We start from the raw sequence: 26,966 nt of genomic DNA, 5'->3' as shown, positions 1-26,966 counted from the left end.
CGCATGCGCAATGGTACGACCCCCATGTCCGCTTAAACTACGATTCCCAGCATGCCCCGTGAGCTGCTGCGCATGCGCACCAGGAGGGCCGCACTGGCGAACTACCGCTCCCGCCGCCCCCCACAGGCGGCCCGCGGACCGTCCCGCGTTTGCCCCGGTCCCCGCCCCCACCCCGAGCCATGGACATGGAGGTGGACGCTGGCTCTGTGGTCTCGGGGCTGTCGGGTGGGGATGGAGCAGGCGCGGGCCCGGGCGAGGAGGACCAGGAGATGGAGGGTGCTCCCAGCTGTTCGGGGTCGCGCTCCATTCCCTTCGAGTTCGAGCGGAGCCGCTCGGAGTCCAGCGGCGATGAGGACGACGACGAAGACGACGAAGAGGAGGAGATGGAGGAAGAGGAGCTCGAAGGGGACCCCGGCGCTCGGTTCGGGACGGACGACGGGGAGCTCGACTCGGACGACGACCGGGAGGTAGGGGGTGGCGGGGAGGGGGTGGGGGGGCGGTGGGGAACGTGCTCTGAGGCGAGGGCACGCGCCAGCCGCCACCGGCGCCACCGCTGCGTCGCGCGCCCCAGGCCCCGCTCCCGCCGTGCCCCGCGCCGCCGAGGGGGCGCGTGCGGCTCGAGGCGGGGGCGCGCGCTCCCCGCCGCCGCCGCCATAGCGGAGCGGAGAGACCGGGGTGCGGGGGCGGCCCCGAGCTGTGAGGAGGGGGCGGAGGGCGGGCGGGGAGGCTGCTGTGGTCCTCAGGTGAGGCCTGGTGCATGCAGAAGTCCGCACCGGTCCTGTAAGTGGCGGACTTCAACTTAGCTGCGTTTGGGGACTTCTGAAAACTTCCAGGTGCGAATCTGGACCCCTGCTTAGGCAACGTAAGCCGTGTGGTAATAGGCTCTTTGTTATTACCCAAGTTCATTTTATCTGTCTCGTTTAAATGAAGCCCTTACAAGCTTCTGGCGTAGCTGAGAGGCTGGTAAAATGAATGGTGTCATCGAGGGAAGGCAAGCCTCTTAGTCTGGGTTTGAGACTAGAGGAAACAGAACAGAGAAGTCTAATGTGTTACCTTTCTCAGTCAGATCTCAGATCATTACTATAGAATAAACTTGTTCTTTTTTTAAAATAGTAGTCTCCTGACAGGAAAATTGTTGTGGAACTACTTCTATGCGTTCCTGATAAATGTACGTCGTAACCAAAATTCAGAGCAGTGAAATTTCAGTCTTTGCTTCAGTGTGTATTTGTGTAATCCCTAACTGTGTGTAGAAACAAGGGACAACACTAGTTAATATGTCTTAATTGGGGGCCCCAACACGCTTACTGAGCATTTTCAAATAATATTATTTGCTGTTGGTATTGGCTTCAAGCTTGCTCATTATCTGATACTCTTTTAACAGAGTTTATCCAAAATAATTTTTCACAAAAGGATTGTTTATAGTTTGCTTTTCAGATATAATTCATGAAACAAATTGGATTGCTGTTCACAAAAAGATGAATTTAGAAGACTAGATGGAAGTCTTTAGAAAAGAGCTATGTATGAGGAATGATTGACATCTTGGGAAAACCCATTTCTGTAGCATGTTGATCCAGATTTTTTTCATGGTTTAAAGCTGTAATATTTCAGAAGCTGCAATAAGGAAGTTTCATGGCTTAGCCTGTGTATCCAAACTCTTACAAACTGTCTTTGTTTGTAGCGTATGATAAACCTCGCAGAGTTGACCCCTTACATCTTGTGTTCCATCTGCAAAGGTTACTTTATTGATGCTACAACAATTACAGAATGTCTGCACACCTGTAAGTATCAGTGTTGTCATTCTAAGAGTTTGTTGCAAATTCAGACAAAAATCAGCTGTTGAGATGTTCTGGCTTCACAAAGATAATTCTGTTTGATGTGAATGTGTGTTGTATTTATTCTGTTCCTTAAGGAAAATACATTTGTGGATATTTTAAGCATCAGAAAATCATGAAATCAATCAATCATGAAGTCAGCTTAGTTTCCCAGGTTAAGAGGGAAGAAGGTGTAGGGAAAGGTGAAGCCCAGGTAAAACAAAAACAGAGATGCTACATTATTTTCTCAGTTACATACTCAAATTTGTAGAGAACCTCTTTAAAAAAAAAAAAAAAGTAAGTTGAATGGCCCTGGTCATAATGGACTAGAGAGTTTCCTACACTGTTGCTGGAAGGAGCTTAAAAGTTCACAAAACACAGGAATTAGCTGTGTGGAAGTACCAGTTCAGGTACAGAAAAGGTTACATGTGCCCATGGAATGGTTAGTCTATAACCTGCTGAGTAGAATATGTGGATAGTAAAAAAATTGATGTCACTGCTATTGTCTTGTTATTTTTCCCCTCAGTCCTTGTGTTGTGTTAACAGGTTTTTTTCATTGCTAACAGAACTATTTTCTGTCAAAGCTAATTAAAAAAATGCCTTTCTGTGAAGCTGACTCTTTCAGCCACACCCATGTTCCCACCTGAATCCAAGAATCTTGACTTCCTAGTCCCAGCCACTAATGCTACATAGAGCGAAAACTTTTTTTTTCCCCTTCTCTCTCCCTCTTTTTTTTTTTTTCCTACCTTTTACGAGGCACTGCTTACTAGTTTGATATATACTATGTAATATTCAGTGTAGTTTGTAATTTAGGAAAATGCACAACTGTTAGTAAGAATAGCATAATATTGCAGGTGCAACTGTGGTGGTGTCTTATAAGTTTCCTGGTAAGTGCTGTGGAAAAGTTTGATGTGTTCAGGCTGACATGGAGCCAATTCAATAGTAGGTTATTTATTCTAGATATTTCCACTCATTAGCTTTCCTTCCAAATGTTTAAAGTATGCATAAAATACAACGAAAATGACAGAATTATAATTTCTTACCTTGACTCTTCTACTGTTTGTAGGGTGCTTATCAGCAAACATTTTATCTGCAGCAGTCAGTATTCTATTGTCTTAGCTCTGCTCTTGTTCTGGGTAACACGATTACAACATTGAACACCTTAGGATTGGTCACAGGAGTAATCCTAATGGAATATTCTGGAGTGTTGTATCCTGTACAGGCAGAGAGCTGCTGTTTATTTGAGTTTGAAAGTTGAAGGACTTGCTTTGTTTTGTCTCTGATGAATTTTATTTGAGAAGTCTGGGTGTAATTGCTCCTCTTGCTTAAACAGATGGTATTGTATAATGGACGTGTGATTTTTATGGGTTTTCTTTTCTTTACAGTTTGTAAAAGCTGCATAGTGAGGCACTTCTACTACAGCAACAGATGTCCGAAATGCAATATCGTTGTACATCAGACACAGCCCCTTTATAATATCAGGTAACAAGTTCATACCGTTTTCATAGGGGTAACTTTTTTCAAGTTTTGCTGCTTGCTTTTAAATGTTTTGTTTTGCAGACTTGTAGTGCTTTCCTGTTTCAAATCAAGGAACAATTACAAGAAACTGTTTATGTAAGCTTCATCTCAATAGTGAAGATAAAAATACTCAATTTCTTGTTTAATCTAGTTTATATCCCTTTCTAGGGTTTGTTATCCCCCAGTCTGGGTATTTTTGTGCATTTGCTCAATTAAAGGTGATATGAGATCTTAAGTATTTGCTTTGATTTCCTTTTAGCAAAGCCTTGTTGGCATGGTATACTTATAATTCTGAAAATGGGATTTTAGTTTCTCGAACTGTTCATGAATTCTTGAAGAGTGGTTCTTTTAACTTTACATGGCTTCTTCTGTTGGAGCTCTCCTGTCAGGACATGAATTTAGATAAATACGAGGTTGGTGTTCTGTCACTCTTCTCGTCACGTGTGTCATATTTCAACAGTGTATTTGGCATTTCTGTTACAGTTTAATGAAAACCATTCTGTATTGCACCAAAGAAGCTTTCTTTTTTTCTCTTTAATAGACTGGACCGGCAACTGCAAGACATAGTCTATAAATTAGTTGTCAATTTGGAGGAAAGTAAGTCCCTTCTTTTTATTACCATCTAGAAACTGAAAAGACTGAACAGAAAACAGAGTAATTCGAAGCCTCCTTTCTACTGTGGGCTCTTTAAAATAGTTTTGTAACGTTTGGTTATAAATCTTCATGAATTAGCTGTGCCAGCTGACATGTTTCTGACTGCTAAAAGCTGTTGGATAGCGGTATGTACCCTGTCTCATGAAACACGGGTGTCACTGTATCTAGATAAACATCCAGATAATATTTCATAATCATGGCTCATATTTTTGTATAAGTACAGAAAATACCATTCCATCTAATAAGTTCACTCGCCTCAGTTGGTAAAAGTTGCTAAGACTGATTGTCTCAAATGCTTTTATTTTTTCCACACTGCCACACTTATTTGTCTGATTTTCGGTATATTCACTGTCACATGTCATTTACTTTGAACTTGGGAAGCCAATGAATCTGCACAATCCACCTGAGTGGCCTGAGTGAAATATTCACATCTAGTGGATATATATGGACTGTAGATGGTATAAAAATAGAGTAGTGACAGCCAGAAGGATACTAGTTTTTGCAGCTATTTCAGTATGATTTATGGCCAGTTTCTCTGATTTCTTCCCAGTTTTTACTAACAAAGTCTTAGTCTGGATATCTTAAGTGTCCCAGCCTTGTATGGAATACTAGTGATGGTGAAGAGCTGTAGGAACTTGGAAAGTTTTTACTGCTCTGACTACTGGAAATTCTATGGATATTCTCAGCATCTGAAATAACATTCAATCTGTTCTGTATTGTGGGTTTGCTTTTTTTTCAGGAGAGAAAAAACAAATGCATGACTTCTATAAAGAAAGAGGATTAGAAGTGCCCAAACCAGGTGAGCTGTAATCACTTTAGAAGACACTGTTAAGGCAATATTTACTATACCATTTATTCTTAAGAGCTTTCCTTGAAATATTAGCTCACAACTGAAGAAGATAGGTAGTACTGGAAATATGGGATTCTTGGTTGTCTGATTATTGTGACTTGTCACAGTTCTCAAATTACAAAAGTAGAAGATAGAACTGGCAGCACTTAACCCAGATTGTGGTTGGATTTTTTTTTTTTTTAACAGATCATATTTTGCCTACAACTGTGAAATATATATAAAATGTGTGTTAACTTTATTTTCTGGCCTTTAATGAATAATAGATATTACAGAAGAGTAAAAATAAGAACTTCAATTTTTGTCTTACTGTCAAATAAACAGCTCTTTGGAGAGGTGCCACACTGAAATCTAATAAAGTGCTGGTTCAGATACGCAGCATGAAATGTATAAAGAGCTGATTTAGTCATTTAAAAAAATAGGATGGATTGCATGGGCTCTTTTTTTCTTAGGAGCTCATCTGTTTTGCTTGGCACATGTTAGCATCTTATCCTGCTTTTATTTCAAGTTGTGTTTGCATTTTGGCTATTTGAATATTTTAGCTGTCCCACAGCCAGTTCCAGTGAGCAGAGGAAGACCTCGAAAAGTTCTGGGCTCTGTGTTCCGAATCCCACCAGAACTTGACATCTCCATACTTCTGGAGTTCATTGGGTGAGTTGTGGGCAAATGTAAGAGCAAATGGCTGACATGAGGGTGCTGCTCGTGTGTGTTGAACTGTTACTGGGTCTTATTTTTCATGGAATGTGCATTTCTTCCATCTCAAATAGCAGATGGGGAGCTGGTTTTAACATACAATGCAATAATGACAACCAGCTGTGCATAGCTAGATGGTGCAGATAATTACATGTGTAAGGTGTCTTCCTATGAAAATTGCTTCCTAAAAAGTGTAGTCTTAAAACTTAAATGTGGTTTATTTTTTTTTTAATGAAGTAGCATAGTCTCAGTAAACTGAGTGATGGAATACCTATCTTTTACACTTCCTTAATCCCTGTAGGTAACATCACCATTAGTGCTAACTGTGCTAGGACTTGCTCGTGTAACTAGGGGACCACTACAACCTGGACAGCAAGAGCAGTGTTCCCCTAGGTGTTACAGGCAGGGGTAGTAATGTGGTCTACCATTAAGTTTGCCTGACAGTTTCACAGAGTTTAATGAATTATGCTGAGGTTTTGTATCAGGAGCCACCCTTTGCTGTTGATTGTGGAGGGGGAAATCCCAGCCAAACACTTAAGTTGCTTTCGGGAATGCAGGAAGGTGAAACTGCATTGCTTTGGCAGTGTGCAGATTTATATGTTAGTGACTGAGAAATGGTAATTGAGAAAGGCTTGAAAGCTGTAACTACTCTGCTAGCACCACACAGTGCAGAACCTCAGTTGCGGTGGGGGGAAGCAGCTTGATTGATGTGCGACTCCCTTTACCCAGATTGTGCCTGCTTTTGGCCTGACTTTGTCTGAACAAAATATGCAGAGAACTCTGGTATATAACCATAGCAAACTATTACGCAAATGATGTAAAATCAAGGCCTCAAACTGGGAAATTCTAGCAGCAAATCACACTGTCTCAATTCAACCTCACCCTTTGTAGACATCATGTCCTAGTCTTTTTATATGTTATGTCCAGTGTCTCCACTGTGTCTCACTTTATTCAGAGTACAGAACAAATTTCCTCCGTGGGTAAATTTGAGTCAGGTAGGTGGTGATGTGAGGTTCTTTGTTCTGTTGCCTTTTTTTTTGTGTTGGCCATCACATCTTCTTTGCTTATTTAAGTGTATGAGGAGTGGGATTGCAAGAAGAAAACAGAAGGTCTTAGAGCTAAACCTCTAGGGAACAATCTCTGACTGTGTTGTAGAATGTTCTTGTGAATCTGCATACCTAACTTAATTTCAGTGTTCATTTCCTGTATGCCTGACTCAAAGGTGCTGAAAGCTCAGAACCACAGCTAAAATCAGTGGTAGTCATGACTAAAACAGTAGTATGAAGTGTTCTGCAGAAAAATCCAATTCTGGATGTCCTAAATTGGCGCTTGGAGTTCTTGGTTATCTTTTAACACAGTCTGTCTCAGGTTCCTCTTTTTAAACAATGTGTTATACTGCTATTCTGCTGAGTGGGGTGGTATGGAAATACATTCATGTGGTGAAGAAATGAGACTGAGGAAACTAATGCTTTTGCATTAGGAGCAACTTTGTCATGAGTAAAGCCAAGACCCATGTGTTGAACACGAGAGGAAAGCAGAGACAATATATAGCTGTTCAGCCTGTGACCGTTGTGTATTGTACACTCAAAACTTAATTTAAATATGGTTTTAAATGATACTTATAAAGGTTTTTTTTTTTCCCTTTAATGAATGTGGTATAAAATGCATCATGTAGTTAGTATAGGGTCCCAGTGACCTGGTGCTCATCCATACTTTTTAGCCCATTGGGTAAAATGTGGTTAAATGGATAAATACAGACATAAGGTGAAATACTTTGCCTAGAATCTAGGTAGAAAAGAGTAAATCTAATGCTATTTTCCCTACATTTGTGTTGGGTTAGGACTGTATATGCTGTTATTTTATTACTGTGACTGTATCTCATGAAGTTACCATCTAGATAGGAGTTTGGGGGATGCCCATTCAGGGACCCGTGATGGGTACCAGCCACTGCTGTACTGGCCCAGCAGGTGGCAGAGGGAGTATATGGAGTGAAGGGGGGGAGGCGCATGCTTTTATACTAACAGCCCGATGCCCTTCTCAGTGATAGTTTCATTGCAGAGTGATTTTTAAAAACAGGAATTAGATTTTGGTTCCAAGGATGTCCCTTTCAGGTTAGAACACTTGGTGACTGTATATGAAAGCTTCCTTGGATCTTCTTGGCTGTGGAATTAGATACAGTTTGGAATCATTGTAGTGAAAGTACTTTATTTTAGATCGTCACTGTGAAAGTCTCCTGATTACTTCTGCCCCCCCCCACCCTATCATTCTCAGCAGGTACGTTTTTCTTTTTTCAGAGCAAAAGGAAGATGTCAGGCAACTTAGACCTCAAAACTAGCAAATACCTATCTGCCTGTCTGTGAAACAAAATGACTTTAGAATCTGTGTTGATGTATTTGTTTTTCTGGTAGTTTTATTTCAAGCTTCCATTGCAGTGTTGGCAGCAAAGCAGGTAATACTTTGCAAATACCATGTATACTATGTGAAGCTGTCCACTGTGGTTTTGTTGCATATATGGAGGGAAGCGCAGAATGTTTCTAACAAAAAAAAGATGATGCTTTAACAGCATCTACTTTGCAATTTACTTCAGTGACCTTTTTAAACCTGTGATCTTCTTTTATACTTTACATGTTTAAGATTAATATATTTTCCTTTTCAAAGGTCAAAATCAAAGAGCTTATCTTGGTGATGAGAGTTTAAGAAAGCTCTTTAGATAAAGAAAACTTGTAATAGATTGAGCTAGCCAGCAGGAGTTGATACTTTGAAAGTTTGACTGTCTGTCTTGTGTTTTTTTAGGGTATATTATCTAGTTGCCTGTGGCTGTGGAACTGTGTCAAAGAAAATGACAGCTGTAGTTGAAAAGCTTTTCTATGTTTGTTTCTTAGTAACTTCGAGTTTATTTTTGTGTCAGAATTTGATTATAGTTTTACTTAACTCTGGTAGCTGGTACATATTTAGAGGTGGACATACTCAGTTACAGTAACTTGAAGTGCCATGCTAATGGGTGGTCTGCACAAGCATTACAAACACATTTGTTTGCTATATCAAATGATCAGTAGGAGTATAGTCAATTTATAGTGATGTTTGGGTTTTTTTTTGTCCTCTCCAGTGCAATGAAATACTGCCTTTCCCCCCCCAGTCATACATGCACGCTTGCTAATGCAGTGCAAGAATAAATGTCATGAATTGGGCTTAATTAATTGAGAAATTTATACATTGTAGTACAAGATGGAGGCGTGGAGCAGAGATCAGTAGTAGATTACATGCTCAGACTCTTTGAATCAATGAAACTCTGTTGAAGCCAGCTGGGAATTTGGTCATTTACCACCTTTGTGTGTATTTCACCTTCCAGAGAAACACCTGCTGCTTTTCTGAGTTCCTAGATAATATTTGCATTAATCCTGTGTTATAAATAGTCTGGAAGGCCAACAGCTGGCCCAGAAAGTCTCTTCAATGGTTGGCCATGTTTTGTCAGCAACTCCTTAGGTACTGTCTGTCTGTTAAGGTTTCAAATATCAAGGATGAAGAAGTATGGATGGTTAAGCAGCGTTTTAATGTTACAACCCATTCCTATGAAAATTAATGTTATGTTACATATGAAGATGGCTTTAGGTTATGTTGTTTTTTTCTGTTTCATGTAGACAGGCATTGAAATCATAAATAGCTGAATTCACAAGAAAAATGGAGTACCAAATAAAGGGTAGCAGAAAAAGATATAAAAATTTAATCTAATATTAATTTCATGTATTAGAGTTTAGTTTAAGAAAAGGACAAACTTGATTCAAAAAATAAGCTTGATATGCCAGACTACTAAATCAATAAGTTACTATTATTATAAAGAGCTTTAGGGTGTTTATAACTGTTAACCGTGGCAATATTGACTGTGTTTACTCTTCTCTTGTTTTTCAGAGCTAACGAAGGCACAGGGAATTTTAAGGTGCAGATGTGATTTTAATTTTTCTCGTATGATTTACTTCAGAAATATGTATAACCTGAATGTATTTAATTTAGTTTGTTTTTCTTACACTGAGTGCAACCTGAACTTTCATCAGCAGAGTAATAACCAACTTTGGATTACAGTGTACTTTCAAACCTATTATTGTGTAGCATCACAGAATAGGAAAAGAATCCTTCTGAGCCTACATAAATTAAAGTTTTGGTGAGAGAATGGGAATGATACTGATGAAATTTCACCTAGGTGATTCTAGCTTGTTGTCCTTGCATCTCTCTGGAAGGTGCACTACTGTGGCTTTTATTGGAATCCTAAACAAGGTGTAGACATTGTCTAAAATACTGGTTTTTTTTGAAGAAGATTATCTAATTGTAGTGGAAAGCTTGCATAGGTTATTCAGAGGAAGCGTACCCTGAGGTGTAACAATAATGTAATAAATTGCTATGCACTTAAACATGTAGCAAAAACCCATACAAATTGTCTAGACATGTCACATGTCTATACATGTCCTTAGCAGCAGAAAGCTTATTTTCTCCATCCCTTCACTAACAATGTTTGTTGTCTGAACGCTGGCTGTTCTGCTAAACCAGAAATAGCGTTCCCAATTCTTGCTGAAGAATGTGGCTCTTCTTCCAATATAGATCATCTTGTGAGCTGCTTCAGTACAAATTCATAGATTAGCTTCATATTGTTTCCTTCCTTCATTATTTCATATACTGTAGTTGGAGATGCTCAGTGTGTCATTCCACTATTTTGGCTGAACATTAGAAAACAAGATTCTATTCAAGGGCAAGGAGATGTAATTTAAAATTACTTGGTATATGTTGCATTTAATCTTTCATTGTATTGGAATTGTAGGACTCAAAAGATGGACTGGCATGGAATAGTATCATACGAAACACATAACTGGTACAGTTAGCAGGAAAATTTTACTGTTGAAGAATTTGAGAAAAAAAGCATGTTAGTAACTTAAATATGAATTGTCCTGCTTGTACCATTTTACTGATTTCCTTCATATTTTCAGCTGAGATGATTTCTAATCAGTATATTTTCAGGCACAGATCTAAACTGTTAGATTTGATTCCAGTTATTCATACTATTTACATTTGTTATGGCAGAGCTTAGGAGGCAATTTCAAACTTTCAAATACAGAAATAAGAATTTTCACAAAGAGTTGAAATGTAAGTATAGTTTGGCAAAACAAAATTAATCTGTAGAAGGGAGGCAGCATTCCTGGAAATGTCTGCAGTCAATTTTCTTCGTCTGTTACACACCCACACCTACCCAGCATTTTTACTTCTTTTTGCTCATACATTCCACACTATTTTTTCGTCTTCTTGCCTTTGTATCACCTTCCATCCTTCCTGTCTCATATTTGCCCTTCTTTCTGCTTTGTTTTTTATCCTCTTCATTTTGAGCCACACAAGAATAACTGTCAGGCAGTTCAACCGTTTTATTAACTTGTGTTGTAATATTAAAATTTGTGTCAGACACTTATTTTGTCTGAAAGTTGCCATTCCGATGCCTTTTGAAAAAGATACTTGGCTCAAACATCTTTAAGGAGTGTTTGTGATTCAGGAAAGGGATTTTTTTTGTTTGTGTGTGCTTTGTTTTCCCTCCTACCCTTTTAAGCCGTAAATATACCTGCTCACTTTAACTCCAGTGTTGTGAGGATGTTGAAGATGAAAGGCTGCCCACCATTACTCACAGTGAATAGTTCTGTGCTGCAAATAATCTTACTATGCATAGACTAAAGTGCCACTCAGCTTACATGCATGTTTAGACTTCACTATCATCTGTGTGAGTTTTAAGAAATACCACATCTTTTTGGTAGTTTTCTGCAGCTTTTTCAAATTCCTTGCTGTATGTTAACCCCTCGCTTCACTCTACCGCTTCTTCCTTTCTATATTCATTTTCTTCCCTACACTTTATATCTTCATGCTTTTTTTTTTATTCCACTTCTTGACCAAGAGGTTTAGTTATCAGCCTTCCAAATCTTCATTCATACCCACTTTTCATAAAACATACTCTGATAAATTTTTAGCATTGCCCTGTCCTCAGTTACTTGTTTCTGTCTTATTTTTCTGAACTAAGTGTTGAACTTCATATATAAAGGGTTTACAAACTTCTTTTTCCTTTTTTTTTTTTTTTTTTTTTTTTAGTGGGGATGGAGGGTAGAGAACAATTTACAAGCTCTGTGGCCATAAACTGTGATTTATACATGCAGCAAGCATAAATTCAGCAGCATGGTTCCCTAGATCAGGTCTGACTGGCATTTCTAGCTCTTGTACATGAATAAATCAAACTATTGTTCCAAACCCACAGTTATCATGGATACGTATTTAAATTCATGATTGAATTCAAGGGTAGTCCATGACCCTCTAACCCTTCTCTTGAAGTGAAAGAATATTGTGAACCTGGATGGTAAATCACAGCTGTTCAGAAGTCAATATAAAAATCCAATTAATTGACACAAAAGGTAATCCGTTTATTGCACTGAATGCAATCATCTGCTCTGCCTTTGTGCCTCTTTGCTTAGCTGCTCGTATCACTAGTCAGCTGTTTAAAATTTTATCCGTAGAAGAGAAACTCATTAAAGTTTTTGACACTGGCATAACAGATGTCTTCTTGTTGCAGTCCTTGCTGTGAAAGTATTTATAAATGATACAAAAAGGTTTCAGACCAGTCTTGCCCTTGTGTTCTGTGTAGTACTATATTTTAATTGATTCTGGAATTTCATGGACTATTAAGTTGATTCCAGCCCAAGCCATAATACCTCTAGAATGCTAAAGGACTTAAGCTCCTTGCATTATAAAATGACGTTGTTTAATCTGAATCATGTTTGGTACACAAGCTTTATTTGGGGACAGTAAGGAAACTTTAGGAAATAGTTCATGTGCTTCTGATGAGTGAATGCTTGTGGGTGGAGAAATCCTTAAAATGCTGTCAAATGCTAATTTCTATGAGGAATTAATACTAAGTATCATTCTCTGGTACTTCAATAGTGAAATAGTACTGAAGTCAGGAGTTGGTTATTTTTAAATGTTGTTTGAAACAGCAGGAAGCTGGAAGCTTGAAGCTGGAGTCTTAATACATATTTAGTCCTTTCCCTATGAGGTAATCTGGAAGGAGATCAGAGGTGGGTCCAAAAATTTAAGGTGTCTCCCTGTGTTATTGGGCTTTCACTTGGGTTTACGGTTTACAAGGGATGATGGCTGGAAATATACATTGTCTTAACATTTTACGTTTATTCTTTGCAGCCTTTGGAAAAGAAGTTTGTGCGTGTTTCAGGGGAGGCAACAGTTGGACATGTGGAGAAATTTCTCAGAAGAAAAATGGATCTGGACCCTACTTGTCAGGTATACGACTCATAATGGCACTTGTACGAGTTCACTGTCATCAATGATCTGCACTTCAGATAGAACATTTCCATTGTTCATTAGAGCGTAGAGGTAATGTTAGGGTTTTTTCTTGCAGTAAGGGTTAAAAAATGAAATGTTTGAAATACTGTGATCTGCAAGGAACAAGTCTCCCAACTTACTTGTAACATGTTTAAATTTTTATTATGATACTTCTATTATTTGCATAGAGTTTCTAAAGTGCCATATAACATTTCAGCAGATGAAATTCAAAACCAAAAGATTGTGCTGTTCCAAAGATAAAACTGGGTATATAGACGGGAAAGTGTGGGAGTGCGAGAGAATTGAAGGTGGAGCTTGAGGCAGGAGCTGAGTAACAGTAGAGTTAGAACTGAATGTTGAGCAAGCAACAAGGGCTAAGAAAGAATGATACTATGGATGGATGTGTTGAAATGAAGAGTGTGAAAGCAAATGTAGACATGTGCCTGGAATCAAGAATTCAAAGGAGAATATGGTACAAAAGAATTTTACTTTATCTTTCTCAACCATTTTGATAGGAATGTATGTCAAACCTAATTTTCAGTTCTTTGATATATTTAAGTAACCGTTCAGTTCAGAAGATGCAGGAGTTCTGTAAGGTGTAAACAATTCTTAAAGCTGTCGATTGGTAAATCAAGCTGATACTGACAGGAGTAGGCAAATGTTGGAAGCCATGTTGAGCACTTAAGCTGGCTTTGGAGTTAAGGCTGTGTTTTCATGCAGCGGTAACTGAGCATACAGCATGACTGTGTGCCTCAGTAATGAGTATTCATGCCTCTTCACTTCTCAGTGGTGACAAAGCAAATCAGATATAAATTAATCATCGTACTGAGGAAGTAATATGTTTTCATTTGCTGGTTTCCTCTCAGTGAAAGTCTGTAGCTTTCAGATGGTGGTGACTTGATAACGTAAACAAATAAAAGTATCCTCAAAATGAGGCTAGAGAAACTTGCATTGATTGAGTTGTTTATTTGAGGGGAAGGAATTGTTTTGTTTGGGTTTTCTTTAGTACATCAGAATCTTAATTTTCAGAAACCCTGAGCGTTCGTAATGGAAACTGCAGTTACCGATCTTTCAAAATCAAGATATCTATCAATCAATCAAATTTATCTAACAGAGATAACGTTAGAATTTTTCCACTGTTAGTTACTTTCTGCTTGGACTTCACCAGACAGGATATGATCCACTACTGGGTAAATGTTGCTGTGTCTAAAAAGCTGACGATGTCATAGGCTGCCTTTCTCGATATGTTACTTGATGCTGATCCAGTCACTTTAATCTCTGCTAGAATGCAGTTTGCCATTCTGGAGGAAGGCACAATCACCGGCTAGTTCTAACACCTTGGTCTCTTCTGTGCAAGCCCTGCCTGTCTGGAGGAACTGTTAAATCTGCATTCTTCTACAGTCAGATCCTTTGTCTACTTTTTTTTTCTTCTTCTCCTAACTGATCTGCTCCTATCTTTTTCAGCTAGTATTTCTTTGGTCACTGGAAACCTGTAGTCAATCTTCGTGCCACAAATCATGACTGATTTCTTGAAGATATTCAGGCTTATTTTAGAAAGATTAGGAAATTAAGGAAATGAAGCAGGAAGTATTTTTCCTGTCCTGATTGATCATTTCTTTATCACATGGGGACTTAAGATTAAAGGAGTGTTTGTACTGAGCTGTCACCTTCTCACTGTAGTATGAAGAACTGGTGCTGATGGTTTGTTGATAAACACACAGAATGCAGAAGAGACATCAGGTATGTCATTGAAGATTAATAAGCCTAATGAATCATGACTTCACAGGATGGCTAATAGAACAGAAACTGTAAAACAAAATTAGGGAGAACCTGAATATGAATTAGCACAGGCAGAAGAATTTAGGGAAATAGGTTGTAAACCGTATGTGCAAAGAACATAAATGTAGAAGGTGCTTGGCTGCTTTTTTAGTTTGCTGAAGAAATTTGGAAGAGAGTGGAGAACTCCAGTAGTTCATTTCCTGTAGACTTCCCCAAAGTATGCTAAAGAGGAGACAGATACTAACTTAGGACAAGAAGCTTTTGGTTTTTATGTTAGTTCTTTAGTCTTGACTTCTAACTCTCTCTGTTTATTCATTACCTAAAGCAATCATTTTTAATATAAAATGTTATGAGTTTGGTGCGCTCAACTTGGGACTAGAGTCCAAGAACTAGATTCCCTTGGGAAGTTAGAAAACTTCTTTCAGAAACACATTTCAGGCGCTATTGAGCTAAAATGCACTGCATTTGCAGTATTTTTTCCTCCACATTTATCTACGGAAAACCTGGTGCCCCAGTGTTTAATTGTGCCTTACCTGGGATGTGAAAAGATTTGACTGTTAGGAAGGTACAGAGTCTTTCCTCCTTTCTCTCCTCAGTGTATCAGTTGCATTCTTGGTTTCTTTGTTGAAATGTCTAGTAAGGATACAGATGTGGTTATTCTGTGTATGCAGTCGGTTCCTACTGAATATCAACTTAGTTGGGTGTTCTGCGAAAGTACTGTTTGAGAATGTTGTTCTCTGTTACAGCTGGTTCAGTGTCCAAGTGATACAGAGTATGTTACTCATTCTTCTGAGCTACTGACTGTACTTCGACCTCTCTGCCTTAATTTGTTCATGTGGAATATTAACTAATATTTGCCCTTCTTCATTGACCTGCACAAGAGGGTTGAATTGAGGTTAATGAAAATGTGGAATAAGCCATCTGACTCATGTGTGATTGTATGTATAGGAATTTTGTAAAGCATTTTTGAAGCCACTGCCTTTTTTCTTTTTTCCTAGTCTGCCTCAGATTATTTTCAGACTTCTGTATTTGAGTTTGCAAATGGATTATGATTCAGATTTCGTTAGGGCTTCATTTATTTTTATCTGCCACTTGAGCTGACAGACTGCAATTTACTCTTTCTGGTCCTTTGTTTTGATCTCTATGCTTTGGGCAATGATTAGTTTTCTGTATGTGGTTATATATATTTCTAATTACAAGGTCTCTCTTGAATGTTCTTGCTGGAATTTTTTGGAGGGTTGTGAAAACAGTTTTTGAACAACTGGAATTGCTAGTAATAACTAAGTAGATAACATTTAATTTAAGTTAAATACAGGCTATAGTATTTGGAATCCATTAGGTATTTGGCTTTGACATCTGATGCCCATCTGTATAGCTTGTGTTCTGCTGAAGAATTTGGAGAAAATGGAAAGTTTTCTTTAAAGTGTTATTTCCTTTGAGGCCATCCTGCAGCAGCATTATCCGTTCTTGCCATTCATTCTGTAAGGATGAGAGAGACCGCTGTAAGACTTGCAGCTCTGCTGGTCTGAATGCGTTAATGTAGCTTATGGAATGGAAATGTTCCATAATTAGATGCGCATCCTGAATGTGTATAAACTGCAGCTTGGGGAAAGATTGGAAGAAAGCCTGTGCTCATGGAGTGTAGTTGTTGATGCAGTTTCTTTATGCTAGTCTTAGACCCTGGAACAGAAGTATCTAGTACCTTTGAGAAGTAAATAGCAGATAGAGAAAACTGGAGGCTTTGCTAGCTTTTTTAATAAGAAGCCCAAATACTCATGTCAGTCTCTAAAACTGTGTTTTCCTTGTCCTTCCCTGTATAGTAAGGGTTGGCATAGAAACTATTGATTGAGGTCTACTGCTTTCTGGGCCAAATGCCCCAATGGAATGAACCTTATGTGGGATGTTCCTTAAATGAAAATTTTTCATTTTTATCTCTGTCTTACTTGGTGAGTATTAATTTATAATTGTTATCGTGACTTTTAGAGAAATAGCTCTAGTAGCAAACATGCCACTTAATGAAAATAAATGTCATGAAGGAAAGGCTACTTTGTTTTAATAAGAATTTTAACAAAAGCGACTGAGTATTCAGCAGCTACACCTTCATGTTTCCTTTCAGCAAAAGGTCAGACTGTATTTACTGCTGTCTCACCAGCTGTCAGAACTAGCTGGCTTCAATTTTACCAGTCACTTGAAATTGTAGTAAATTCATAGTACTTCTGTTGCTGGTGCCTCTTTTGTAATGGAATATATTAATTCCTGTATGGCACAAGGATTCCTCTGAGGCATGTTTTGCATCTGATTTTCACACTGCACTGGCATTTTTTCATATTTTTTTATTCTCGTGTCCTTATAGAATGAATCCTAGCAAAACAATTAGCAAGCAGAAATTCAGGCTTTAGTGCTGGAATGAGGATATTAGTCATTTGGTATTCAGAGCACTCTAACAGAGTAGATGTGAAAAAACTCTTCTCAGTTTATTAGAAGATACTGAGTCTTTAATGACTACCATTTGAAACTGGAGCAGCAGAATCAACAGTGGGATATTTTTCAACCAAACATTCTGATTCTGTTTTGAAAGATTGTCAGCAATTGTCACTGTGTCTGTTTGCATCTTGTATCGGGCAAATGGATTAGATTTTCTGTTTCTGTAGAATATATAAAATGTGTATGTATATATGTTGCAATGGGAGCAGAATTGAGTTTTAAGTACCTTATGGTATAGAAATTAGAAAAGTAAGCTTATAAAGCAAAAATAAACTCGTATATCATTGGAAAGCAAAGCAGACATGTCTGCCTGCAGTAATAATGGTAGAGGGTAGCATGCATGGGAAACAGCAAAAATAACTGTAACCAGCTTTCAAAAAAAATATTTCTTTCAGGTTTTGTTTAATACATCAAATGCTGATGTTAAATATATACACGTGTGTGTATATGGATCAATATCTAATCAATATTTAATGTTATGTCCAGATTAGTTTTTACTTACTAGTTTATTCCCAGAAGGTAAAAATAGAAGTACTACTAACTAATTTACATATTCTGCACATTAATATTTAGCCTAATGTGTACATCATTCTCATACTATACAGATGGTGAATAAATTGGCCCTTTTTGAGCCTCTAAGGATTAGAATTTCTGTGTTCCTGATTCTCAGAACAAAGCAGTCTGCCAGAATGAAGCATAAATCTTTCTAAATCTTTTAAGAACAAGAGAGAGTGGGTGAGCATGCAGAAGAGCATAAATCCAGGGGAACTGAATAGCTGAAGCACAGAGTGCATCCTATAGTGGAAAGTGTCTGTATAATAGAATACGTGATGATATTGCAGTATGCTCCTCAGCTACTGCAGTGGCAGATCTTAGACATTTTCCTTGCAGAAAGCTGTGTGACAGCTCATTGTCAGTGCTCTTAACTTTAATTTGGAGGTTTTGTCATTGTATTTCACAGATGAGAGCTCTCTCCTGTCCATATCTAGAAATTGCTCATACGGAAACTGTAACCAAGCTGCGGTTGAGAGAGAAACGGTGCTGTATTTGCTGCTCTGATTTGGAATGCTAGATACTGGATTTACATTATGCACAGTAAATTCGTAGCAATTTTGTATAAAGCAGCTTATTTTTTGTAATAGTCAAGGCAAGGAATTCAAAATACCTCATTATGATTTTCTTTTTCCCCAAAAATTACTGGTTTTGTGGACAATTACTTAACAAAAGTGCCTCCTCCAGAATTGCAGACATCATAGACATAGTTTAGCTGCAGTAGAGGACATCGCTTAGAATTGCTGAGTATGCCCTTCACTTGCATCACGGAAGTATTGATTGCACTTTGAAGGACTGTGTGAAGTAATTGCTGACAGTGGCATACAGTGAGCTGTTCTTTTCTATTAAAACACTTCTTCCAAACAGTCATATTAAGCAGACTTATTCACGTATTTTCTTACTCAAGAAAAGAATGAGGGTAGCAATTACTTATTTTCTGTTAGTGGCACAAACAACTTGCCCTCTTTTACAACTGATGGATGTCTCTGGATGTTTGTGGGGTGGTTTTAATACATGATCTAAATTCCCGTTAAATTAATCACAGCTATTACTAAACAGCTTTTTTTCAGCGGATGCACCAAACCAGGAGTGAAACAATAAACTCTCCTCTCTGTTCAAGAAGTGAGCCGCAGGTTAGGGGTGTGGGGTGGGAGGCATTAGAGCAGTGAAGTAGTGCTGTGCATGCTAAATACATTTGGACAACAAAGGTGTCTAACATGCTAGGAGTGAACCCTTCTAATCAAACTTAAAGGGCTTAGATGTTGTTTTGCTAGTCCAAAGGTGTGTTCAACTTGACTGTGTTTGTGTTCTTTCACAGGTAGACATAATATGTGGTGATCACCTGCTGGAGCACTACCAGACACTGAGGGAAATTCGTCAAGCCATAGGAGAGAGTGCAGTACAGGTACGCATAACGGCTGGGGCTTTGTGCCAGATTCTCTATTTTAAAATAGAAGACTTGTTTCTTAAGCTATCAGGTAGCACCAGCTTGTCTGAAGAAGTCACTTAGAAAATCTCTCCAGCTTATGCAAAATGTTTTTGTATTTTATAAAAAGAGTTGAGAGGTATACCATGTGCTAAGTGTGTTCTTGATGGCTTGATGATGCTCTGGGTATGAGGTTTTTGTTTGTTTTGGGTTTTTTTTTCTGTTCTGAAACAAATTGCTACCTTGTCAGTGATAAATTATATCAGCCTTTCTTTCAATTAACAGTCCTTGTTTTCCTCCCTGATGATTGCATCTCTGCAAGAAATCAGAGAACTGAAGCATCCCAAATAATCCTAGCCTTGTGACTGGGTCAGGGGAATAAATGTGCTTTTAAAATCACAAATCAAAGATATGGAGTAATGAAAGCAATTCATAGACTTGATGCCTATTATGCCAGTCCTGGCACACCATGAGTGTGTAGCCAACTATTTCTTGATGGTTACTTACTGTCTGAAGTGCTGCTGGCTCTGTAAATAAGAAAGCATTTTTTTGTTTCCTTGGGAATCTTTTTAAGCATCTTTATAATGGTAAGGGTCACACCACTTTAAAAGTGCAGCAGAAACAATTAAGTAGTCTGCCCAGTGCATAGTAAGATACAGATGTAAAATCATGATGTATGGTAAACTGTATATTAATCTAAACTTGGAAGTCTGAAAAGTTAATGCTTAATCTAATACAGTGGGAAGAAATAGGATTTAGATTGGTTGTTATTTTATTTGGAAAGCAATCTAAGCAGGTGGCAGAAAGGCTAAAAGAGTAGCAAATTGAGTTCTCTTGACTCTTGTTAGTGCACACACATGCACAATCCTTTACATTTACGTTTACTGCTGAGCCCTACAAAAGGGCTTTTGTGTCAGGGGCAGGAAGTGGAAAGCTGATTTTTGAGATATCTTGGGCGTTGCATCACCTGTACCTGATTTGGTTAACTAGGAGGGATCCCACAGTCAGGGCAGATTTATGTGGCTCATGCTACATTGTAGGCAAGCATTAAAAATCTTAGAGACTTGTGGTGTGTACCTCACTTTCCACAGTCGAAGGGAATAAATGCAGTACTTGATGTCTTAGCTATTTATATAATAATATAAAGAAAAAATGAAAATATAGCCTAACCCGCTTTGGGGAGCGGGGAATAGAAACTATGAGGAAGCCGGCACTGGTAACAAACCCGCTTTGAACATAATGAATTCATTGTAAGTAAGTGCAGTAATCAACACACAGTGATGGAAGTGCCCTCTACTGAAAGCTTCAGTAGAAAACAGGGAGATAATTTATTTCTCAGTCCAGGGATATAGTCAAATGTACATGCGTTTAGGCTTCATCTTAGCACAAAAGCTTTTCATCAATGAAAAAAATGTTCTTGGGGAAATGCACTTTAAGGAAAACTGCATTGGCTTCATTTCTTGTCGGAAGTGGATTTGCCGACTTGAAGTTATGTCTTTCATTTCTTGCCAGAATTGGGTCTGCCTGATTGATGTTTAGTGGCTAAGTACCAGTCAGCAGCTCCACAAAGAGAACAGTTGTCTCTGGATACGTTCTCCAGTGATGTTTCAAGTCTCATTATTACGAAATCAGTATGCTAGCGATGAATTCTCACAAGCCTGCCCTACTGGGCAAACAGAAAAAGATCTTTACTTTTTGTGAAGTCTTGTGCTTTCATAGTCACTTTTTACAGAAAATTTGAAAGATCAGGTTCATCCTTAACTTTTCTTTGTTTTGTTACAAAACCTCCTGGGATGCCAAATAGTTAGAGTAAGAAAGTTGAAAAAAAAATAAAAAATAAAAAAACACTACCACCACAGTTGCCTCTTTTTTGGTATTGAAATAATCGTGACATTTTCATGTTTTGTAGTCTCGCATATTATTTTGCAGAAATCAAGAGGATGCATTTCTAGGATTAAAAAAAAATTGGCAAATGTTTTTTAGATAATTCTCCAGAAAAAAAAAAAATGCAATGTAAAAATGGTAAGGCTTGTTTCTTTTTCACCAAGACCTGAAATTCAATTTCTCCTAATGCAATGCAGCATAACATATATTGTGTGTGTTTTGTTTTTTTTTTTTCTGGACCGTAATCACTGTAATTTTTTAGGTGCTTTTGCTTCTCTTGAATGGTTCTTAAATGCTCAAGATTGTTTTGTGAAGATTTGGGGTTGGGTTGGGTTCTTTTTTTTCCTACTGAGTAACAATATGTAGTGATGCCTTACAGCCTCAGGAAATTTAAGTCTTCTTTAGGTGCAAGCCAGAAGGATTTTAGCATAACTATGTGCCTTTCCTCAAGTGTGGGAAGATCAACTGTGATCTGATGGTAAAATAAATATTCCTGATATTGGCCCCATAGTAACCTGTTAGGGTTGTCTTAACTGGAGTAAATAGACAACTAATTTTAGTGGTTGAATGAAAACAATTACCCTGTTAGTTTCTGAGTAGTTGATAGAAGGTTAAAAAATCAGGAATAAATATTGTTTAATCTTGTAGATCTCAAGATATTTTAACACTTCTGAAATTGAGTGGTTGGTTGAATCTTTCTGGTTAGCTGGAAATGGGATTTCTAGCTCTCATTAGGGCAAAAACATAAGAAAACTGCTGCACACAGTTTATATAAAAGGAAGCAACTTTGCTTAATTTTTAAAACAGTGTAAATCTTGTAGAATTTACTCCAGGGAAAAATCAAAAATATTGATAGAATTTTTTAAAAGGCTCAGTTTTAGAATCATATAATAGGCATCTCCAACCAGATCAGGTTGCTGAGGGCCCCGTCCAACCTGGCCTTGAACGTTTCCAGGGATGGGGCTTCCACCACCTCTCTGGGCAACCTGTGCCAGTGTTCTACCTCCCTCAGCGTAAAAAAATTTCTTCCTAATATCTAATCTAAATCTATCTCCCTCTGTTTTGAAACCATTACGCCTAGTCCTGTCACAACAGGCCCTGCTGAAGAGTCTCTCTCCGTCTTTCCTGTAGGCCCCCTTGAGGTACTGGAAGACCACTATAAGGTCTCCCCAGAGCCTCCTCTTCTCCAGGCTGAACAGCCCCAGCTCTCTTTTGTTGCCAGGTGTTGAGATCTGCCTGTACGTAAGAGTTTGATCAAGTAGCTGAGGAATGAAGCTTGTTATTAACTATATGGGAATATTATTTCCTCCCTGTGTTACCTTCCTCCCCTCTGCTGCACAAATGCAACATGATCCAAGCTGCTAGTTGTTTTCACTTGTTTGAAACTGGCTTCCTCAGAGCTCTGCATTGCTGATGGATATAACGAGCTTACACATGGGAAAAGCTAAAAAAGTAGCTTCCTTTATATCCTTGGCCTTTGGCACAGAGGTCTTGCAGGTGGTAATGCTCTCTTTGTAACTCTCACCTTCTTGTAACCCGATGCCATTGTAATTTTTTTTGGTCTTTCCTGATGTAGGCAGCAAGAGCTGTGATCTGATGTAATTATTGTGACCCTCTACCACGCATCTGCTATGGGAGTCTTTTACTCTTTGCTGTGGGGATATTGAGTTTGAAAAGTGGGGCACTTTTTGTTGCTGCTGCTTTTATAACATTCAAAGGTGTATATACTGTGATGTTTCTATCTCTCACTTCCAGTCTAAAGTTTATAGTTGAGTGTAACAGGTGGAATCCTTTCTGGTTGTTTGTTTGGATGGGGGGTTTTGTTTGGGGTTGGTTTTTTTTGCTGTTGTTTTTTTGGGGTTTTTTTTGTCTTTCCAGGTAGGGCTCACAAATGTGTGGCAAAGAACACTGGAGAGTTCTGCTGTAAAGAAGGGATTGTATTTAATTTTGCTTTTCTTTTGGGCATGTCTGAGTTAGCCTAATTTGAGATTTGTAATAAGCACTGAGACCTCATTCTGTTTGGCTTTCATTTTAAGAAAAGTATCTGCATTTTAATCCCTTTTTTTTCGGATCTTCAGTCTTGATCTTCTGACTGACACCACCGTGTCCAGTGATGCAAAGCATTTCAGTTTGATTTCCTTTAGATTTCACTTGGAGGTGCCAGAAGTTTGTAGATTCAGAAGCAATAGATCAAGATAATAGAAGAAAAGTCATCAGAAGGCACTTGATATAAAGCTACTTTGACTTAGGGTTCAGGAACTTCTGAGAAAGGCTTTGGAAATTGGAAAATTATATAGGGAGGTAGCATATTTGCCCTTCTCATGTGTTTTTTTTGTCTAGGCTTTCACCATGGGGCTAGGTAGCCATTCTTAGGACCTTACATTTTTTATTTTCTTTTTACTTGGCTCCTTTTTTGGTGCTCTCTTTTCCTGACTTAGAATGTTAATCTCCCTTTAAGTAAATGACAAAATCTGTAGCCAGAAGCAGAGTTCAATGTGTTACTAAATGAGCATGTTGGCTAAACTGATCGAAGTATTGCTGTTGCAGATCTGTTCTCCTTCGTTATGAATCTGTTTTCTTTCACTATTGCATTTGAAATCTCCAATAGCTTGTTCACTTTGTTTTTCCTTTGAAAATAACATACTGCTTTTTTTCTCTCCTCCTCCCCCCCCCCCCCCCCCCCCCCCGAAAAGTAGATTTGTTTGCAGTGGCATCATTTAGCTACTAGACAAAGTTAAAGAAAACTAATGGTACAAGAGAGATCAAAATTAAATACAGCAGCAATTATGTTTGTTTTCTGCTGGAAGAACTTTATGGCGCTAGAGGCAAAACAAAGGTATTTTTCTAATAAGAAGTCATCTTCCAGACAGAACCTAGAGGTGTTGATAGGCACTGTCTGAAAAGAATTCCCAAAGGAAGAAAAAGAGCATGTCTTGGAGGCATGGAAAAGCACATTCTGTCCTCTTGAGTCTTTTTGAGATGAATTTCTTAATCTTAAACTTCCTCCAATGGAAAGTGGCTCAGAGACCTTTTTTTTTGAGTGGTTGAGGCTACGCCAACCAGTCAAGCATTTTTACATAGATAACAAGTTGTTGTTTTAAAATGTGTGTGTGTGTGTATATATATATATATATATTCTTCCAAAACACTGTGTTTAGACTGATACAGTACTTTCTATTGTTACTGTATTATAATACAGAATGTGTGAAGTGGTGACAATCTCATTACTAATTATTTTGTAATTAACTTTTTTTATTAATTATTTTTTTTTAAAATATGCTGGTATACGCCCTCACACAGAACTATGTAGCTTCTCTGGAACATACATTATCTTAGGTCCTGTATGTTAATAGATAAAAACATCAGAAGACAAATACTGTAGAAGTTCTAACCTGTCAGTTGTGATTAATGCAGTTCTTTCTTCAAAAGAAAACTTCTGTTAAAGCCTGTCCATATAAATAGGTCTAATGCAACAAGTCAGATTCCCAGTGGATCACTGATGGAAGCAGACTAAGTGGTAGATCTTACAGCAGCTGTCTGTGAATCAAGTGACATCAGGAAGACTAATGAGTCAGGAGGTGTCTTGTTTCACAGGTGAAGGGATCTCTTATTATGTGGAGCAGTCTCAGAAGAGGAGAAACATGACTTTATAAGCTAATAGCTTTTTTTTTTTTAAATCCGTTGTATTCATTATCTAATAAATGTGTAGTAGTAGTAGTCTGGGCTCTTCCAGTGCAGCTTTTGTCAGCACCCTCTAGAACTTAACTGATTACTTTTTTTTTTTCCTGCCCCGCAGTATCATGTGGAAAGGAGCATGAGTTGTAAATGAGAGCCTATTGTATGAAGATGAGATAATTCCATTGTAACTTTAAAATAAAAGTAGATTTTACTTTTTTTTTAAACACCCTTCTCCATCTCAAAAAGGAGAGAGGAATATAATTCTTTGCTTTCGTATTTCAAAACTTGTGTTCACCATACAGAAGGGACATGGTATAAAATGGTGAGTGAGATTGAAGCTGAGGTTCTGTCACATGACCATCATACCAGACAGTGACAGAAATGTCTCATGGAGAAGGTGGACTGCTATGATGATACAATTTTTCTCTTTTCTCTAGGATGGTTTACTTGTACTGCACTATGGCCTGGTAGTATCTCCACTGACTGTAACATAGAAGATTGCTAGAATATCAGAAGGCAAAACAATCCGAAGTCATCAAGCTTCTTCACTGCTGTTTTTCACCAAAGAAGGCCATCATATTTCCTGTGACAGGAAGCAAGTAAAAGGAACCACCACTGATTGTTGTATGCTTGTAATTTAATGTCTGACTTTACCACCATAAAAAATTACAGCTTCTGTAGGTACAGCTATAGATGTTGCCATGCTTTGTTTTACAAATTACTGTCTTCAAATTTCACTCAGCTCAGGGAATTTAAACACTCGGAGTAGCTGCATTTTTCTTACTTTCTAAAACCACAAGATCTCACAGGGTGAACAGCCTTTTTTTTTTTTTCTCTTAAGCTAAGAGATATTGCTTACTTTCTAAGTTTCTAGCTAGAACAGTGCTCTCAGGGATGAACTTCAGTGGGCAGTGTAGTTAATTCTGGGGAGGAGACAGTCATTTGCCTGAAAAAAAGTTGACTGCGATCATCAGTCTTTGGATGTGATTTGGGGAGAGGAAGGGAACTTTAGAAATGCAGACCAAAATAGGTAAAAAATGATGCATTGTAACTATTCTTTTTTGAGAAGTAGCATTAAATTGAGTTGTTTTTCTTGAAGAAAGACAATTTTATTTGCACTGGAAATATATTTGCTGGTAGTTTGGCTTATACCAAATGGTGAATCATGCAGCTCTAGCCTTAACGGAGATGAGCTGGCTGTAAGCTGGTTAAACTATGCATGAAAAACACGTAGCACCTCTTTCTACCTGCTTGCTGTATGTAAAATAATCATTGTCAGCCTCATTCTGCTGTGATGTAAAAATCTATCAACTGACTTGACTGGAAGGAGCATAAATCCTTTCACTTTAGTACATGTCTTTCTAGCAGTGGTAAAAATGGTAGCTTTTTCCGCTCTTTCTAATGTGTATTAGTGCATTGTAGTGGAGATCAGGGTTGAGTAACCTAACAATTGCCTATTACTACCGGATTCACAAAGGACATTAGGTAACTTTAATTTTAACATATTAAAATACTAGGATTTCTGACAACTGTAGTACTTCAAATTCTGTACTGTTTAAGACTTTCATGGTTTCTTGTGTAGCATTAAGGACCAGAGCTTTGTATGTTATGGTCTTGCTGCATGCTAGGTCATCCATGTGGGAATTCATGAAAGCTCTCTTATGCATCAGGCTCTCTTCTCTATAGTCAGCGTAGGGAAAGGGAGGAGATTCCTTTGTAAGGTGTTTCAGAGCAGGTAAGTTAGCTCAAATGCACTTGCTCACTGTCAGCTTAAGAGGACTAGCATCCTTTGTCTAAAGAAAGCTTTCATGAATCCTTCCTCAGGTCTTCACAATAAACATTCAGGTTTTTTTCTGTGAAGATAACACCATAAGAAAAAGTCTTGTTTGAAGTAGTTCTTGTGATACTTGTAAAAAATGTAACAAAAACATTTCTAGCTACAAATTCCTATTTTACCTTTAAAGTTTGTATGAAAGTAGTGTTTAAAATGAAGCAGAAAATGAGATTATTTTGTAAACACTTTGTGAGTTGTGTTGATAAGAGATTATATATTGTAACAGTAAAATAAACTTTATTTTAGCCAGTTTAAAATTGGGCTCTCGTATTTCCATGCCGTGTCAGCCTCAAAATTACAGCAGCTGGTATTGAAACTGCTGGATGTGCTCTGGGGTTATTAGAATGACAAATTTCAGTTAGGAGGTTGAATGGTGAAGGGTAGTTTAATACCAGAATCTCCACTGGAGCTAACTGCAGTGTCATTAACTGGAGTAATGTTTAATTTCTGTGACTT

The 26,966-nt window shown here is 38.2% G+C and overlaps 1 protein-coding gene across 2 annotated transcripts; it reads left to right on the top strand.

Moving 5' to 3' along the window:
- Positions 1-71: 71 nt before the first annotated feature.
- PCGF6 (polycomb group ring finger 6) lies at positions 72-26,767 on the top strand. Of its 2 annotated transcripts, XM_086752444.1 has the most exons (10): positions 92-467; positions 1,679-1,778; positions 3,197-3,293; positions 3,871-3,926; positions 4,723-4,782; positions 5,373-5,481; positions 9,430-9,457; positions 12,733-12,831; positions 19,007-19,093; positions 25,114-26,767. In XM_086752444.1, the coding sequence occupies exons 1-10, from the start codon at positions 180-182 to the stop codon at positions 25,168-25,170; spliced, it is 981 nt and encodes a 326-aa protein (XP_086608570.1). In that variant the 5' UTR covers positions 92-179; the 3' UTR covers positions 25,171-26,767. The 2 variants fall into 2 exon arrangements, 1 of the variants encoding a protein (XP_086608570.1); XR_015259082.1 differs by lacking the exon at positions 9,430-9,457 and having other exon boundaries at positions 72-467; positions 25,114-25,166.
- The last annotated feature ends 199 nt before the right edge of the window (positions 26,768-26,966 follow it).

The sequence above is a fragment of the Chlamydotis macqueenii genome, chromosome 7 (assembly GCF_036417535.1).
Source record: "Chlamydotis macqueenii isolate bChlMac1 chromosome 7, bChlMac1.mat, whole genome shotgun sequence".
Lineage (NCBI taxonomy): Eukaryota > Metazoa > Chordata > Aves > Otidiformes > Otididae > Chlamydotis > Chlamydotis macqueenii.
Note: the sequence above shows the minus strand (reverse complement) of the source record. Positions and strands in the feature narration are given on the sequence as shown.

What these genes read in the sequence shown, in the direction of transcription:
- PCGF6 (XM_086752444.1), top strand. Translation starts at nt 180, where the DNA reads ATGGACATGGAGGTGGACGCTGGCTCTGTGGTCTCGGGGCTGTCGGGT. An exon ending in ATTAGAAGTGCCCAAACCAG is followed by an intron (nt 4,783 to 5,372) that starts GTGAGCTGTAAT and finishes TGAATATTTTAG; the next exon opens with CTGTCCCACAGCCAGTTCCA. An exon ending in TAGGAGAGAGTGCAGTACAG is followed by an intron (nt 19,094 to 25,113) that starts GTACGCATAACG and finishes TCTTTTCTCTAG; the next exon opens with GATGGTTTACTTGTACTGCA.